The following is a 19,220-nucleotide window of genomic DNA, read 5'->3' on the forward strand; positions in this document are numbered from 1 at the left end:
ACCGAGGAGTCCGAGGACTATGGTTTTACAGTGTTGTTACATGACTGTAGGTTTATTCCTCAGCTGTGAACACAACATGACATCACACCGAGGAGTCCGAGGACTATGGTTTTACAGTGTTGTTACATGACTGTAGGTTTATTCCTCAGCTGTGAACACAACATGACATCACACCGAGGAGTCTGAGAACTATGGTTTTACAGTGTTGTTACATGACTGTAGGTTTATTCCTCAGCTGTGAACACAACATGACATCACACCGAGGAGTCCGAGGACTATGGTTTTACAGTGTTGTTACATGACTGTAGGTTTATTCCTCAGCTGTGAACACAACATGACATCACACCGAGGAGTCCGAGGACTATGGTTTTACAGTGTTGTTACATGACTGTAGGTTTATTCCTCAGCTGTGAACACAACATGACATCACACCGAGGAGTCTGAGGACTATGGTTTTACAGTGTTGTTACATGACTGTAGGTTTATTCCTCAGCTGTGAACACAACATGACATCACACCGAGGAGTCCGAGGACTATGGTTTTACAGTGTTGTTACATGACTGTAGGTTTATTCCTCAGCTGTGAACACAACATGACATCACACCGAGGAGTCCGAGGACTATGGTTTTACAGTGTTGTTACATGACTGTAGGTTTATTCCTCAGCTGTGAACACAACATGACATCACACCGAGGAGTCTGAGAACTATGGTTTTACAGTGTTGTTACATGACTGTAGGTTTATTCCTCAGCTGTGAACACAACATGACATCACACCGAGGAGTCCGAGGACTATGGTTTTACAGTGTTGTTACATGACTGTAGGTTTATTCCTCAGCTGTGAACACAACATGACATCACACCGAGGAGTCCGAGGACTATGGTTTTACAGTGTTGTTACATGACTGTAGGTTTATTCCTCAGCTGTGAACACAACATGACATCACACCGAGGAGTCTGAGAACTATGGTTTTACAGTGTTGTTACATGACTGTAGGTTTATTCCTCAGCTGTGAACACAACATGACATCACACCGAGGAGTCCGAGGACTATGGTTTTACAGTGTTGTTACATGACTGTAGGTTTATTCCTCAGCTGTGAACACAACATGACATCACACCGAGGAGTCTGAGAACTATGGTTTTACAGTGTTGTTACATGACTGTAGGTTTATTCCTCAGCTGTGAACACAACATGACATCACACCGAGGAGTCCGAGGACTATGGTTTTACAGTGTTGTTACATGACTGTAGGTTTATTCCTCAGCTGTGAACACAACATGACATCACACCGAGGAGTCTGAGGACTATGGTTTTACATGTGTGGTTACATGACTGTAGGTTTATTCCTCAGCTGTGAACACAACATGACATCACACCGAGGAGTCTGAGAACTATGGTTTTACAGTGTTGTTACATGACTGTAGGTTTATTCCTCAGCTGTGAACACAACATGACATCACACCGAGGAGTCCGAGGACTATGGTTTTACAGTGTTGTTACATGACTGTAGGTTTATTCCTCAGCTGTGAACACAACATGACATCACACCGAGGAGTCCGAGGACTATGGTTTTACAGTGTTGTTACATGACTGTAGGTTTATTCCTCAGCTGTGAACACAACATGACATCACACCGAGGAGTCCGAGGACTATGGTTTTACAGTGTTGTTACATGACTGTAGGTTTATTCCTCAGCTGTGAACACAACATGACATCACACCGAGGAGTCCGAGGACTATGGTTTTACAGTGTTGTTACATGACTGTAGGTTTATTCCTCAGCTGTGAACACAACATGACATCACACCGAGGAGTCCGAGGACTATGGTTTTACAGTGTTGTTACATGACTGTAGGTTTATTCCTCAGCTGTGAACACATGACATCACACCGAGGAGTCCGAGGACTATGGTTTTACAGTGTTGTTACATGACTGTAGGTTTATTCCTCAGCTGTGAACACAACATGACATCACACCGAGGAGTCTGAGGACTATGGTTTTACAGTGTTGTTACATGACTGTAGGTTTATTCCTCAGCTGTGAACACAACATGACATCACACCGAGGAGTCTGAGGACTATGGTTTTACAGTGTTGTTACATGACTGTAGGTTTATTCCTCAGCTGTGAACACAACATGACATCACACCGAGGAGTCCGAGGACTATGGTTTTACAGTGTTGTTACATGACTGTAGGTTTATTCCTCAGCTGTGAACACAACATGACATCACACCGAGGAGTCTGAGGACTATGGTTTTACAGTGTTGTTACATGACTGTAGGTTTATTCCTCAGCTGTGAACACATGACATCACACCGAGGAGTCCGAGGACTATGGTTTTACAGTGTTGTTACATGACTGTAGGTTTATTCCTCAGCTGTGAACACAACATGACATCACACCGAGGAGTCTGAGGACTATGGTTTTACAGTGTTGTTACATGACTGTAGGTTTATTCCTCAGCTGTGAACACAACATGACATCACACCGAGGAGTCTGAGGACTATGGTTTTACAGTGTTGTTACATGACTGTAGGTTTATTCCTCAGCTGTGAACACATGACATCACACCGAGGAGTCCGAGGACTATGGTTTTACAGTGTTGTTACATGACTGTAGGTTTATTCCTCAGCTGTGAACACAACATGACATCACACCGAGGAGTCCGAGGACTATGGTTTTACAGTGTTGTTACATGACTGTAGGTTTATTCCTCAGCTGTGAACACAACATGACATCACACCGAGGAGTCCGAGGACTATGGTTTTACAGTGTTGTTACATGACTGTAGGTTTATTCCTCAGCTGTGAACACAACATGACATCACACCGAGGAGTCCGAGGACTATGGTTTTACAGTGTTGTTACATGACTGTAGGTTTATTCCTCAGCTGTGAACACAACATGACATCACACCGAGGAGTCTGAGGACTATGGTTCTACATGTGAAGTGTTGTTTGCTGAATGTGGACTTTCTTTCCCTGTTCTGTATGAAGACATTGTCGGACATTGTCATTCAGGTCGTTCCACGTTGCCTTTCGTCTCCCTTTGATATTTTAAGTAGAAATGATGCACCAATATTGAATTGTAAAATCTTGTTATATTAATTGAAGTGCCCTTTAATACAGACCACATGGAGAATTCAATAAATCAGATTTTTTTCTACGAATACAGACTTGCTCCGTGCCTCTGTGACCTCTAGGAACATTTGAACCCACCGAACCCTGACATTTCTCCACGTTTTCAGCATCATTGTAAAGCCCTATTTATTTGTTGCTTTGAGAAAGTAACTTCTGAATATTATTATTTATTTGATGTGATTAGTGATTCATTTACATCTGTCTCTCATTTTAAAATCAACACCGTCTACGTGAACTGAACTCTCCTTTTAATACGGTGAAACTATTCTCTTTCAACCCTGTTACGGTCAACCCTGTAACGGTCAACCCTGTAACGGTCAACCCGGTTACGGTCAACCCTGTTACGGTCAACCCTGTTACGGTCAACCCTGTTACGGTCAACCCTGTTACAGTCAACCCTGTAACGGTCAACCCTGTTACGGTCAACCCTGTTACGGTCAACACTGTTACAGTCAACCCTGTAACGGTCAACCCTGTAACGGTCAACCCTGCAACGGTCAACCCTGTTACGGTCAACCCTGTTATTTTATTTGACACTTACTATAGTCATGTTTTTAGTTAACCTCTTTACAGTGGAGGCTGCTGTGGGGATGACGGCTCATAATAAAGGCAGGAAACCATGTGTTGGATGTTGTTGATACCTTTACACTTATTCCGCTCCAGCCATTACCACGTGATCATCCTCCCCAATTAAGGTGCCACCAGCCTCCTGTGGCTCTTTATGACACAATGTTAAAACGAAATCTGATCAAAAGTGTTTTTGGGACCAAAAAGCTACAATTCTCAAAAGGTCCAGAACTGGTGCAACGATCTTTATTTCAGGTAGGCTACCCTAAGAATGGGTCAACCGGAGGAAGACATGTATATAAATTGCTCAACAGCATTCACTATGATCTGACAGAGCTGGCCTAGTTGGAACCCAAGCCTGCACACTCAGTGGTCCTCAACCAGAGAGTCAGACGGTGAAGATTGAACTTCGGATTGTGTTAGACTGCCATCTAGTGAGGATTCTCTAGAATGACTGCCTCTAGTGGTCTAGATTGAGTACTGCAGCCTCTCATGCAAAACTGGGCTTGGTGCTGTAGTTAGTGTTGGGACGTTCCATTGCAGTTTGCTATAGAGCTGAGCATGACCAGCTCTGGTCAGAGCTGGTCATGGGTGCACCTCAGCCACGCTCAAGGTCCTAAACGATATCTTAACCGCCATCGATAAGAAACATTACTGTGCAGCCGTATTCATTGATCTGGCCAAGGCTTTCGACTCTGTCAATCACCATATCCTCATCGGCAGACTCGACAGCCTTGGTTTCTCAAATGATTGCCTCGCCTGGTTCACCAACTACTTCTCTGATAGAGTTCAGTGTGTCAAGTCGGAGGGTCTGCTGTCCGGACCTCTGGCAGTCTCTATGGGGGTGCCACAGGGTTCAATTCTTGGACCGACTCTCTTCTCTGTATATATCAATGAGGTCGCTCTTGCTGCTGGTGAGTCCCTGATCCACCTCTACGCAGACGACACCATTCTGTATACTTCCGGCCCTTCTTTGGACACTGTGTTAACAACCCTCCAGGCAAGCTTCAATGCCATACAACTCTCCTTCCGTGGCCTCCAATTGCTCTTAAATACAAGTAAAACTAAATGCATGCTCTTCAACCGATCGCTACCTGCACCTACCCGCCTGTCCAACATCACTACTCTGGACGGCTCTGACTTAGAATACGTGGACAACTACAAATACTTAGGTGTCTGGTTAGACTGTAAACTCTCCTTCCAGACCCATATCAAACATCTCCAATCCAAAGTTAAATCTAGAATTGGCTTCCTATTTCGCAACAAAGCATCCTTCACTCATGCTGCCAAACATACCCTTGTAAAACTGACCATCCTACCAATCCTCGACTTTGGCGATGTCATTTACAAAATAGCCTCAAATACCCTACTCAACAAATTGGATGCAGTCTATCACAGTGCAATCCGTTTTATCACCAAAGCCCCATATACTACCCACCATTGCGACCTGTACGCTCTCGTTGGCTGGCCCTCGCTTCATACTCGTCGCCAAACCCACTGGCTCCATGTCATCTACAAGACCCTGCTAGGTAAAGTCCCCCCTTATCTCAGCTCGCTGGTCACCATAGCATCTCCCACCTGTAGCACACGCTCCAGCAGGTATATCTCTCTAGTCACCCCCAAGACCAATTCTTTCTTTGGCCGCCTCTCCTTCCAGTTCTCTGCTGCCAATGACTGGAACGAACTACAAAAATCTCTGAAACTGGAAACACTTATCTCCCTCACTAGCTTTAAGCACCAACTGTCAGAGCAGCTCACAGATTACTGCACCTGTACATAGCCCACCTATAATTTAGCCCAAACAACTACCTCTTTCCCAACTGTATTTAATTTGTATTTATTTATTTATTTTGCTCCTTTGCACCCCATTATTTTTTTATTTCTACTTTGCACATTCTTCCATTGCAAAACTACCATTCCAGTATTTTACTTGCTATATTGTATTTACTTTGCCATCATGGCCTTTTTTTGCCTTTACCTCCCTTCTCACCTCATTTGCTCACATTGTATATAGACTTGTTTATACTGCATTATTGACTGTATGTTTGTTTTTACTCCATGTGTAACTCTGTGTCGTTTTATCTGTCGAACTGCTTTGCTTTATCTTGGCCAGGTCGCAATTGTAAATGAGAACTTGTTCTCAACTTGCCTACCTGGTTAAATAAAGGTAAAATAAAATAAAATAAATAAATAAAAATAGATTGATACAGAGAGGGGGAGAGGGAGGGAGGGAGCTCTATCAAAATATGGAGATACAGAATACAGGAAGGGAGAGAGAGAGAGAGAGAGGCAGAGAGAGAGAGGGAGACAGAGGGAGAGAGAAGTGACGAGGGGGTGAGAGAGAAGAAAGAGAGAGGGGGTGATACGAAGAGCGATAGAACGAGAGAGAGAGATACAGAGGGAGACAGGGAGTGATAGAGGGAGAGAGAGAGAGAAGAAAGAGAGAGGGGGTGATACGAAGAGCGATAGAACGAGAGAGAGAGATACAGAGGGAGACAGGGAGTGATAGAGGGAGAGAGAGAGAGAAGAAAGAGAGAGGGGGTGATACGAAGAGAGATAGAACAAGACAGAGAGATACAGAGGGAGACAGGGAGTGATAGAGGGAGAGAGAGAGAGAAGAAAGAGAGAGGGGGTGATACGAAGAGCGATAGAACGAGAGAGAGAGATACAGAGGGAGACAGGGAGTGTGTGATTGCCCTTCCAATATGACAATAGGTATTAGTGTTGTGGTGCCCAGCTCTACTCTAATGGCCTGGACACACAGCTACTCTCTACTGTAGTCACCACACTGCTGGTGGAGCACACACACACAAAAACACTTTCAGCACAAACTCACACTTACGCAAATTACATTTACGAGGACAAAAATTGACCATTTCTCAAATGATCATAATGTACAACTTGAACATATTCCAGCAGCAATTTCAGGGCTTATTTGATCATGAAGATATGAAGTACATAATCATTTTTCATACTACAACTATTACATCATAATTCACTGTGACATTTTCACCCTCATATTCTTCATCCATTTCTCATAATGCTGATACCATCTGTCTCATTTGTGCCGGAATCTTCTTCCCAATCATCCACGGCAAAACGAGACAATGTTGGCTTCTAACTGTTCCTAGACATTCTAACTGTTCCTAGACATTCTAACTGTTCCTAGACATTCTAACTGTTCCTAGACATTCTAACTGTTCCTAGACATTCTAACTGTTCCTAGACATTCTAACTGTTCCTAGACATTCTAACTGTTCCTGGACATTCTAACTGTTCCTAGACATTCTAACTGTTCCTAGACATTCTAACTGTTCCTAGACATTCTAACTGTTCCTAGACATTTTAAATGTTCCTAGACATTCTAACTGATCCTAGACATTCTAACTGATCCTAGACATTCTAAATGTTCCTAGACATTCTAACTGTTCCTAGACATTCTAACTGTTCCTAGACATTCTAACTGTTCCTAGACATTCTAACTGTTCCTGGACATTCTAACTGTTCCTAGACATTCTAACTGTTCCTAGACATTCTAACTGTTCCTAGACATTCTAAATGTTCCTAGACATTCTAACTGTTCCTGGACATTCTAACTGTTCCTGGACATTCTAACTGTTCCTGGACATTCTAACTGTTCCTAGACATTCTAACTGTTCCTAGACATTCTAACTGTTCCTAGACATTCTAAATGTTCCTAGACATTCTAACTGTTCCTAGACATTCTAACTGTTCCTGGACATTCTAACTGTTCCTGGACATTCTAAATGTTCCTGGACATTCTAAATGTTCCTAGACATTCTAACTGTTCCTGGACATTCTAACTGTTCCTGGACATTCTAAATGTTCCTAGACATTCTAACTGTTCCTGGACATTCTAAATGTTCCTAGACATTCTAACTGTTCCTGGACATTCTAACTGTTCCTAGACATTCTAAATGTTCCTAGACATTCTAACTGTTCCTGGACATTCTAAATGTTCCTAGACATTCTAACTGTTCCTGGACATTCTAAATGTTCCTAGACATTCTAAATGTTCCTAGACATTCCTTGACATTGCTTTCTAAATGTTCTAAAGCAGGAGTCTCATGTAACCCCTGCTTTAAGAGGTATTTAAACTGTATTACTACGCTGGCTGTTTAAATCCAAGTTATGCCTTTATCTTCTGTTGGAACCCAAGTCCTGCTGGGTAGATCCACACAGAAAGAACAGCAGGCCAAGAACCCAAAACATCTGCAAGAGGAGAATATAGAAATAGAATGGATAGAATAAAAATGAGGTGTGAGGTTGACCATGAGGTTAGATTTTAACAGTGAGGAGGCAAAATGAGATGTGAGATTGACCATGAGGTTAGATTTTAACAGTGAGGACGCAAAATGAGGTGTAAGGTTGACCATGAGGTTAGATTTTAACAGTGAGGAGGCATAGGAGGAAGATGTGCTTTATCTTGCCAATGTGAGGCTTTTTATTTGCTAAGTGAGGATAAATGAGCCGGGGAACTGTACAATTACTTACAAAATCAAATAGGACGATGAACAGAAAGGCAGGTCTAATAAACTGACATGATTAACATAAAACTCTAACAGAAGACCACCAGGGCTTCAATTCCTGTAAAACCAGCAGCATGCCACCCTGTTATTTGTCTATCCTGCCTGTCTCTCTCAAACAATGGCTTGCTTCTTGTAGCAATACCCATTACCCAGAATGCATCGCAAACCCTACCAATTACCTAATTGACAATCAACTTCAATGAAGGTATGAAAATGGAACACAAACACATTCAGGTCATAAACATACATGTTACCATCAAACCACACTTTCAATAATGGTGTTCACATGATTTAAAACAACATTCCCCCGGGAATAAGCTACTACCACAATAACCCTTACCGTAAAAACCCTTACCGTAAAAACCCTTACCGTAAAAACCCTTGCCTCCATTTGACGTCACAACTATGAGCAGGAAATGGACCAAACCCTCTTGCGTCAATGAGTCAATAAAAGATCATTGTTGACATTTATTTTGTTCTACTATACCTGCAACTTGTGATCACTGAATGCGCCCACAGAAAGAGCTATATTAACTGGAGACGCACCAGTGCAACTTTGGTTTTAGAAATGGGGAGGCATAACTGCTCTCTGAGGCGTCCGCATGGTCCTAAAGCACACCGGAACCCAGTTTTGTATCACAGTGCAATGATAAAACTGGGGGGGACAAACATGCAATTTGAGAATGCCCCTGTGGAGATGCACATCAAAAGGTTTCAGCGCCAAACCAATAATCCTGACGCTCCAAAGTCAAACTCATAACAGGTTTCTTTGACAGGTGATCAACAATAACATGACTAACCCCACATTATTACACTAAATACATGAGATTCTTAACCCCTACACCATGTCTGGTCATTTATAACAGCAAGTCTTTAGATCAAGTGAAGTATGACATTATGACAATAGTCACATGAGGATTCTTATCAAAAGGCTTTAGGAAAGGCAAAACGTTTGTTCACTGAAGTAGCTACAACAGTATTTGTGTAGAGGACAACCAGCCTCACCTTTCTCCCATCCAATCTACAATGAACTCATCTCATATCCTTTCTTTCCTTTCCACTTTATTTTTCTTCTTCCTGGTGAATTAACTCTTCCTATAGTCTATGTCCTGTCAGTATCTCTACATGTCCTTCCTTCCTCTCCTCCTCTCTATCCCTCCCTTTCCTCTTTCTGACATTTCCTCTCTATCCCTCCCTTTCCTCTTTCTGACATCTCCTCTCTATCCCTCCCTTTCCTCTTTCTGACATCTCCTCTCTATCCCTCCCTTCCCTCTTTCTGACATCTTCTCTCTATCCCTAACCTTCCCTCTTTCTGACATCTCCTCTCTATCCCTCCCTTTCCTCTTTCTGACATCTCCTCTCTATCCCTCCCTTTCCTCTTTCTGGCATCTCCTCCTCTCTATCCCTCCCTTTCCTCTTTCTGACATCTCCTCTCTATCCCTCCATTTCCTCTTTCTGACATCTTCTCTCTATCCCTCCCTTTCCTCTTTCTGACATCTCCTCCTCTCTATCCCTCCCTTTCCTCTTTCTGACATCTCCTCCTCTCTATCCCTCCCTTTCCTCTTTCTGACATCTCCTCCTCTCTATCCCTCCCTTTCCTCTTTCTGGCATCTCCTCTCTATCCCTCCCTTCCCTCTTTCTGACATCTCCTCCTCTCTATCCCTCCCTTTCCTCTTTCTGGCATCTCCTCCTCTCCATCCCTCATTTTCTACTAGTCCCATCGCTCTATTCCTTTAATCTGAAATGTTGAGGATTAAAAAGGCATCCCGTTTCCCCTGTAATTCTCCCCCCCCCTCCCTCTCAATTCTGTCAAACTGGTGATTTGCAGGGTGAGTGAGTGAGGAAAAGAACGGTAAAGGGCTGATATTGACTAAATTGAAGGGTAATCAAGGGAACATTAATGGAGTGAAAGAGAGAGAGAGAGAGAAATAACCGACTATAGCATCACCTTGCTCTCCTAATTTATCCTGACTTTAGCACCATGTGTGAGGGTTTCCACCAATTCAAGGAGCTTTGACCAGAGACACATGGCGACCGCATGGCAACCTAGTCTCTCAATAGACCAATCGGATCATTGATTCAGCAGTTAGGAGGACCTCATTGGCTGGATTATCATCTTGATTATCATCAACATCAGTAGTGTTCTATTGGTGGCTGAAGAGCTCAATTCTGGGATAGATTAGAACTTTAGGTTTGGACCAGGACTTTGGCTGGAGAGTTTATGTAATAGCTAACTGGAGAGAGGGAGGGAGAGGGAGGGAGAGGAGAGGGACGGGGCACGGGACAGAGGGAAAGAGAGGGGGAGGAGAGGAGGACTCAGAGAAAAAGAAAAGCTGATGGGAAATAAGAGAAGCAAAATGAGGAAGGTAAGGGATTATTCCTCAATTATTTACTGTCGTTTAGATTATTTGGGTATTTAGTATTGGAGATCTATTGATTATATAGATGTGAGAGAGACAGATGTATGTTTTCTTTTTTTTACTGTAGGCGGTGTGAAAGTTACCTTTCTAAGACTTGCAATGTGCATCACTTCAAAAAAATCTACATTGTTTCTTGCACATTGACTTTTAGCTGAATCAGAAATATCATTTTTTAAATGTTTATTAGCATTGACGACACTGAGATGACTGTACAGAATATTGGTTCATACACGCTGCTAGGAATGACTGAAACCAGGAAGCATTGCTACTTTAGTAACAGCATACTGGTTCATACACGCTGCTAGGAATGACTGAAACCAGGAAGCATTGCTACTTTAGTGACAGCATACTGGTTCATACACGCTGCTAGGAATGATTGAAACCAGGAAGCATTGCTACTTTAGTGATCTGGTCTACAGCCTAGTGTGTCTTAGAACAATAAGGAACAGGACTGAACAACTGCTTCACTCACCTGCCATTTTTATTGGCTTAACACACCTTTTCTGATCATTCTGATTGGTTGGCATGTGGTTGGTTAATCGATCTGATTGGTTCCCCTCCCTAAGGGGGTATTGCCCTCGGAGGGGAGCGGAGCCCCATTGGCTGCGGCGGCAATGCCGGGGGGTGTGGGGGCCCTGGAGGAAGAAGAGGAGGAAAATGAAAGGAGAAGAGTGTTTGAGGAGCCTTTGTGTGCTGTGGTCCAGAACTGCACCGTTCTACACAACATCGTGGGCCCCGCCTGCATCTTCCTCAGAGAGGCGTTCATTCAGAGCCAGCTCGTATGTAACCTTACAGAGATACACACACACACACACACACACACACACGCACACATGCATGCACGCACGCAGTCAGGCACACACGCACGCACTAATGTAAACTACATACTATACTGATATAATAGTCATCCATTTATCGATTTCAGACATTTTGTCTGAACAAATCGACAGTTCTCTGTGGTCCTTGACGGAACTTTTAAAAGAGTGTAACACCATATGAGCTTGTACGTTCACCAAGATCTTACATCCATCCCATAATATCATTACCATCATGATCCCTTCATCAAACGTCACCCTATCCACAGCTCTGATCCTATCCACACTCAACACCCATTCCACAGCACTGATCCTATCCACAGCTCTGATCCTATCCACAGCTCTGATCCTACCCACTCACCACCCTGTCCACAGTTCTGATCCTATCCACTCACCACCCTGTCCACAGCTCTGATCCTATCCACTCACCACCCTGTCCACAGCTCTGATCCTACCCACTCACCACCCTGTCCACAGCTCTGATCCTATTCACTCACCACCCTGTCCACAGCTCTGATCCTATCCACTCACCACCCTGTCCACAGCTCTGATCCTATCCACAGCTCTGATCCTATCCACTCAACACCCTGTCCACAGCTCTGATCCTATCCACTCACCACCCTGTCCACAGCTCTGATCCTATCCACAGCTCTGATCCTATCCACTCACCACCCTGTCCACAGCTCTGATCCTATCCACAGCTCTGATCCTATCCACTCACCACCCTGTCCACAGCTCTGATCCTATCCACAGCTCTGATCCTATCCACTCACCACCCTGTCCACAACTCTGATCCTATCCACTCACCACCCTGTCCACAGCTCTGATCCTGTCCACAGCTCTGATCCTATCCACTCAACACCCTGTCCACAACTCTGATCCTATCCACAGCTCTGTTCCTGTCCACTCACCACCAAATCCAAAGCGCTGATCCTATGCACAGCTCTGATCCTATCCACTCATCACCCTATCCACAGCTCTGATCCTATCCACAGCTCTGATCCTACCCACTCACCACCCTGTCCACAGCTCTGATCCTATCCACTCACCACCCTGTCCACAGCTCTGATCCTATCCACAGCTCTGATCCTACCCACTCACCACCCTGTTCACAACTCTGATCCTTTCCACTCACCACTCTGTCCAAAGCTCTGATCCTATCCACTCACCACCCATTCCACAGCTCTGATCCTATCCACAGCTCTGATCCTACCCACTCACCACCCTGTTCACAACTCTGATCCTTTCCACTCACCACTCTGTCCAAAGCTCTGATCCTATCCACTCACCACCCATTCCACAGCTCTGATCCTATCCACAGCTCTGATCCTATCCACTCACCACCCTGTCCACAGCACTGATCCTATCCACAGCTCTGATCCTATCCACAGCTCTGATCCTATTCGCAGCTTTGATCCTATCCACAGCTCTGATCCTATCCACTCACCACCCTATCCACAGCACTGATCCTATCCACAGCACTGATCCTATCCACAGCTCTGATCCTATCCACAGCTCTGATCCTATCCACAGCTCTGATACTATCTGCAGCTCTGATCCTATCCACAGCTCTGATCCTATCCACAGCTCTGATCCTATCCACAGCTCTGATCCTATCCACAGCTCTGATCCTATCCACAGCTCTGATACTAGCCACTCACCACCCTGTCCACAGCACTGATCCTATCCACAGCTCTGATCCTATCCACTCACCACCCTGTCCACAGCACTGATCCTATCCACAGCTCTGATCCTATCCACAGCTCTGATCCTATCCACTCACCACCCTATCCACAGCACTGATCCTATCCACAGCTCTGATCCTATCCACAGCTCTGATCCTATCCACTCACCACCCTATCCACAGCACTGATCCTATCCACAGCTCTGATCCTATCCACAGCACTGATCCTATCCACAGCTCTGATCCTATCCACAGTTCTGATCCTATCCACTCACCACCCTGTCCACAGCACTGATCCTATCCACAGCTCTGATCCTATCCACAGCTCTGATCCTATCCACTCACCACCCTCTCCACAGCACTGATCCTATCCACAGCACTGATCCTGTCCACAGCTCTGATATTATCCACTCACCACCCTATCCACAGCACTGATCCTGTCCACAGCTCTGATACTATCCACTCACCACCCTATCCACAGCACTGATCCTATCCACAGCTCTGATACTATCCACTCACCACCCTATCCACATCACTGATCCTATCCACAGCTCTGATACTATCCACTCAATATTAGGTTATATTTCTATGACACCAGCATCTCCCCTGTGACATCATCATCACCATTTCATTCTGAGCAGCATGATTGGAGGAAACCACTTCTACATCATCTCCACCAAAGATCATCTGCCAACCCTGTGAGTGTCCCATATCCATTGAATCTGCTATAAACTGTTGTTAGTCATTTTCTTTACATATAGAGCACCGTGCCACATTATTTTAGCAAGCAACACGTTCTATGGTAGACCACATCCTGCTGTGTTTTATGTTATAATCTCCCAGTGGGATTAATACTGTGAAATTGTATCAATGATGATAATGTCCAATTAGTGTAAGAACTGTTTGAAAAGAGCACCTGAAAATTCTGCTTGTTTTGAATGGCTGGATTTTTGGCCTGCCTGGTGACATCACCAGTTGATTTAAGTTAATAGACCAATAGCAAAGGGAGATTCAAACCTCACTGCCCGATAACAGCTATTTTTCAGGTTACATTTGCCTCCCATTTGTCTCAATTATATCCCTTGCTCAGACCACTCCCAGACATTCCTAGCAAAAGTATTGCTTGAGAAACGTCATTTAGCTAAAAAGCCACTTTTTGATCATTTGAATTAAAAACAATTACAGTAAGGGATACGTAGGGATTTTTGCACTTCCCAAGAGTTAGATGACCTTGTGTATACCATTTTTATGTCTGCATGCAGTTTGAAGGAAGCAATGACTGCATGCTAGCTGTACCTGTAGACTTCCAGCCATTGCTCTAACGCTACTTAGCATTGGCTCGCAAAACTACCTCTAACTTCCTTAATACTGGACGCAGAGACATACAGAAAAAAGGTATCCACGAGTTGAGATGCCTCTGGGGAAGTAGATAAAGGTATCCATGAGTTGAGATGCCTCTGGGGAAGTAGATAAAGGTATCCACGAGTTGAGATGCCTCTGGGGAAGTAGATAAAGGTATCCATGAGTTGAGATGCCTCTGGGGAAGTAGATAAAGGTATCCACGAGTTGAGATGCCTCTGGGGAAGTAGATAAAGGGAACCAAAACCCTGAAGGATCCCTTTAATTGATACCCAGAAAGGACTTGATCGAGATAAAATCCTTAAAGTTTCTACATTTTGAGTAGAACAAACAAAGATAAAAGAGAACAAAGTCCTAGAACAGATTGTTCTGTAGATGCTGTTGAAGACAGAGTGTGTGGCGATGACATGGTCAGTGCTCAGCCTGTTCCTCAACGTTGTAATTTAGATGATGGATTCATCTCCTGCTCACCGAGCGAGCAGCGTCTGATATGGCCTCTTATTCCAGATTAATGTCTTTGTTCGAGTGAGAAGAGATCATATTGTCTCAGTCCCAAGTGGCACCCTATTCCCTATTTAGTGCACTACTTTTAACCAGGGCTCTGGTCAAAAGTAGTGCAATACATAGGGAATATGGTGCCATTTTGTACACAGCCACAATCACACACATAGGGGAGTAATTTCCTGATAGCAGCTATGCTAGGCTAATGCTAAGTACTATTAGCTAGGTGTTTTTTTCCCATTTGGGCCAGGTACTTAGAGTAACTGACGAGCTAGCACTTGATAGAGGATCTGTCCTTAGATGGACTGTTGAGGAGAAATATCACGTGGGGAGATGGTGTGGTTTTGATTCTGTCATTATGAGTTGGAGATGCTTATTAGTGATGGGTATTTCATGAACCAACAGCTTTTTTTGATGAACGTTGGAAATCGAATCGCATTAGTGAAAGAGCCGTTCATTTGGCGCCCTGATTTGCATACTGCTGCTACTGCTTTATGAGCTCAAAACAATGATTATCTGCAGATACGTTACAGCAACATTATCTAACGTTACAACATTATCTAAAGAGGGTGAATCCTCACTGCAGAAACAATACATAGCAGGGAGAGCACGTCATTCTGGTCGCTCATTTTAGCAATGCGTAACAAAAATTGCAGCAGATCTACGTTAACACTTTGGCCAGGTAAACAATGCATTTGAATATGCATATAACGGTCTGATATAATGGTAGCATACTTTACGTTAGAGATGTTTCAATGTGTTCACGGTTCTGAAGAGCCGTTCGGCAGCCAAACGATGTGACTCACAGAACAGTTTCAGGAACGCCCATCCCTCATGCTGATGGGAGGCCAGCATAGAGGCATGTGGGCAGGGATTGTCAATTTGAAAGCGATGGACCATTTGAACCAACCAGAGAGTGTAGTACTGCTATCTATACAGGGCTGCCAATCGATCAGATCATTAGAACCTATTCTACAAAGGTTTGACCTAAAAGCTACAAAGGCGAGGAGGGTAAATGGAAGGGATTCGGACCATTTGAACCACTCATGGAATTATGAGTTAGAATGGCATAAGGGTTAATAGTCTATTGATACGGAACACAAAGTACTGGTTATGTAATCCTACAATCCCCTGTTCTCTGAAATGGAGAGGAAAGCTGATCTCATGTCTGAGACCAGTTGGAGGTGTCTGTAGGTCCAGAGTGGATTTATGAGCTATGATGGTGCATATTGCTGGGGATATGAACCTATAAGAGCTGTGATGATGCGTATTGCTGGGGATATGAACCGATAAGAGCTATGATGATGCATGTTGCTGGGGATATGAACCTATAAGACCTGTGATGATGCGTATTGCTGGGGATATGAACCTATAAGAGCTGTGATGATGCGTATTGCTGGGGATATGAACCAATAAGAGCTATGATGATGCGTATTGCTGGGGATATGAACCTATAAGAGCTATGATGATGCGTATTGCTGGGGATATGAACCCATAAGAGCTATGATGATGCGTATTGCTGGGGATTTGAACCTATAAGTCCAACCAAGCCCCAACACCTTGGTTGGAAGGTGAAAGTCTAAATACAATTGTGTGTGTCTGTGTGTAAACAAGTCGATGAGCATAGTGCCTATCATCATTAGTAATTTATCTTGATGAGCATAGTGCCTATCATCATTAGTAATTTATCTTGATACTGTTTAGCATGCATATAATCTCTCTCCTGTTCACTCTAATCCAATCCTGTTGTATTACTATTCCTGGTGATGTGGTTGTGATGTCATTGGCTGTCAGTCACAGAGCAGAGCAGAAGACAGAACACATGTGAAACAAGGCCATTGGGACACATTCCAAACTCTCCAGCCACCCTAGAAAGCACACGGCTGGGAGAAAGTGGGTATGCTTAGGCAAATTGTTTCAACAAAAGTAGAGCAAATCTCTCAATTGCTGTGAATTAGAAGCCATTGTGCATTTAGATTACATCATAGTATTAACACTGACGTTCGGGTCATCATTCTAATAACATGTTAGTAGTCACGTGCTTAGCAGATGTTATTGCGGGTGGAGCAAAAGGCTTGTTTGCGGGTGGAGCAAAAGGCTTGTTTGCGGGTGGAGCAAAATGCTTGTTTGCGGGTGTAGGGAAAATCTTTCTGACATTCATCAGAAAGAATGACAAAGCTTTTGATATCATTGAGATAAATGATGGACTTTGAGTTTGTGAACGAGAGATTTGTGCCTTTACTTTTAGCAAACAGATGTTGCTTATTATGGCTGCGTCATCACCTCAGCATCAGTTGTGTTGTTACTATCCTCCACCATCCAAACTCAATGCATCCTATAGAAGTATCTCTGGTTTAGGACTCAAAACATTACTGTATTTATTTTTCATTTGTATTTAACCTGTATTTAACTAGGCAAGTCAGTTAAGAACAAATTATTATTTACAATGACGGCCTACCAAAAGGCAAAAGGCCTCCTGCGGGGACGGGGGCCTGGGATTAAAAATAAATACAATATAAATATAGGACAAAACACACATCACAACAAGAGAGACAACACTACATAAAGAGAGACCTAAGACAACAACATGGCAAGACAGCAACACATGACAACACAGCATGGTAGCAACACAACATGGTACAAACATTATTGGGCACAGTCAACAGCACAAAGGTCAAGAAGGTAGAGACAACAGTACATCACACTTAGCAGCCACAACTGTCAGTAAGAGTGTCCATGATTGAGTCTTCGAATGACTGAGATAAAACTGTCCAGTTTGAGTGTTTGTTGCAGCATGTTCCAGTCACTAGCTGCAGCGAACTGAAAACACGAGTATATCCTAAGAAAACGTCCTCGGTTAGAACTCTTTATTTCGCTAATTATGTCACTTCTGAAGGTTAGAACTCTTTATTTCGCTAATTATGTCACTTCTGAAGGTAATTGTTTGCACCAGATGTTATTTAGGGGCTTCATAGCAAACAGGTGAATACATAAGAATGGACCACTTTTCAGTAAAGTCATTTTTTTAAATTTCACTTCACCAATTTGGACTATTTTGTGTATGTCCATTACATGAAATCCAAATAAAAATCTATTTAAATTACAGGTTGAAATGCAACAAAATAGGAAAAACACCAAGGGGGATGAATACTTTTGCAAAGCACTGTATCTCTGGTTTAGGACTCAATACGTTACTGTAACATACAGTTGAAGTCAGAAGTTTACATACAATTAGGTTGGAGTCATTAAATCTTGTTTTCAACAACTCCACAAATTTCTTGTTAACAAACTATAGCTTTGGCAAGTCGGTTAGGACATCTACTTTGTGTATGACAAGTAATTTTTCCAAAAATTGCTTACAGACAGATTATATTTCACTGTATCACAATTCCAGTGGGTCAGAAGTTAACATACACTATGTTCACTGCGCCTTTAAACAGCTTGGAAATTTCCAGAAAATGATGTCATGGCTTTAGAAGCTTCTGATAGACAAATTTACATAATTTGAGTCAAGTGGAGGTGTGCCTGTGAATGTATTTCAAGGCCTACCTTCAAACTCAGTGCCTCTTTGCATGACATCATGGGAAAATCAAAAGAAGCAATTTCTAAATGCCCGAAGGTACCAGGTTCATCTGTACAAACAATAGTACATAAGTATAAACACCATGGGACCACGCAGCCGTCATACCGCTCAGGAAGAAGACGCCTTCTGTCTCCTAGAGATGAACGTACTTTGGTGCAAAAAGTGCAAATCAATCCCAGAACAACAGCAAAGGACCTTGTGAAGATGCTGGAGGAAACAGGTACAAAAGTATCTATATCCACAATAAAATGAGTCCTATATCAACATAACCTGAATGGCCGCTCAACAAGGAAGAAGCCACTGCTCCAAAACCGCCATAAAAAAGCCAGACTATGGTTTGAAACTGCACATGGGGACAAAGATTCTACTTTTTGGAGAAATGTCCTCTGGTCTGATGAAACAAAAATAGAACTGTTTAGCCATTATGACCATCGTTATGTTTGGAGGGAAAAAGGGGAGGCTTGCAAGTCAAAGAACACCATCCCAACAGTGAAGCACAGCATCATGTTGTGGGGGTGCTTTGCTGCAGGAGGGACTGGTGCACTTCACAAAATAGATGAAATCATGAGGATGGAAAAATATGTGGATATATTGAAGCA

General features: G+C 43.3%; 1 protein-coding gene across 2 annotated transcripts in view; it reads left to right on the top strand.

Annotated features, from left to right (window-relative positions):
• Positions 1-19,220, top strand: part of LOC109884424 (calcium-binding protein 2-like) — a 48,720-nt gene that overhangs the window by 15,575 nt on the left and 13,925 nt on the right. The window contains exons 1-2 of one of the 2 annotated variants that reach the window (XM_020476388.2): positions 10,560-10,625; positions 11,246-11,458. The exons of the other annotated variant lie outside the window; for it this stretch is intronic. Of the exons in view, the coding sequence (XP_020331977.2) occupies positions 10,596-10,625; positions 11,246-11,458 (243 nt within the window). The 5' untranslated portion in view covers positions 10,560-10,595. Of the gene's footprint in view, positions 1-10,559; positions 10,626-11,245; positions 11,459-19,220 lie in introns of those variants that run through there. 2 annotated transcript variants of the gene reach the window in all.

This window comes from Oncorhynchus kisutch, unplaced genomic scaffold (genome assembly GCF_002021735.2).
Source record: "Oncorhynchus kisutch isolate 150728-3 unplaced genomic scaffold, Okis_V2 Okis07a-Okis12b_hom, whole genome shotgun sequence".
In the NCBI taxonomy this organism is placed as follows: domain Eukaryota; kingdom Metazoa; phylum Chordata; class Actinopteri; order Salmoniformes; family Salmonidae; genus Oncorhynchus; species Oncorhynchus kisutch.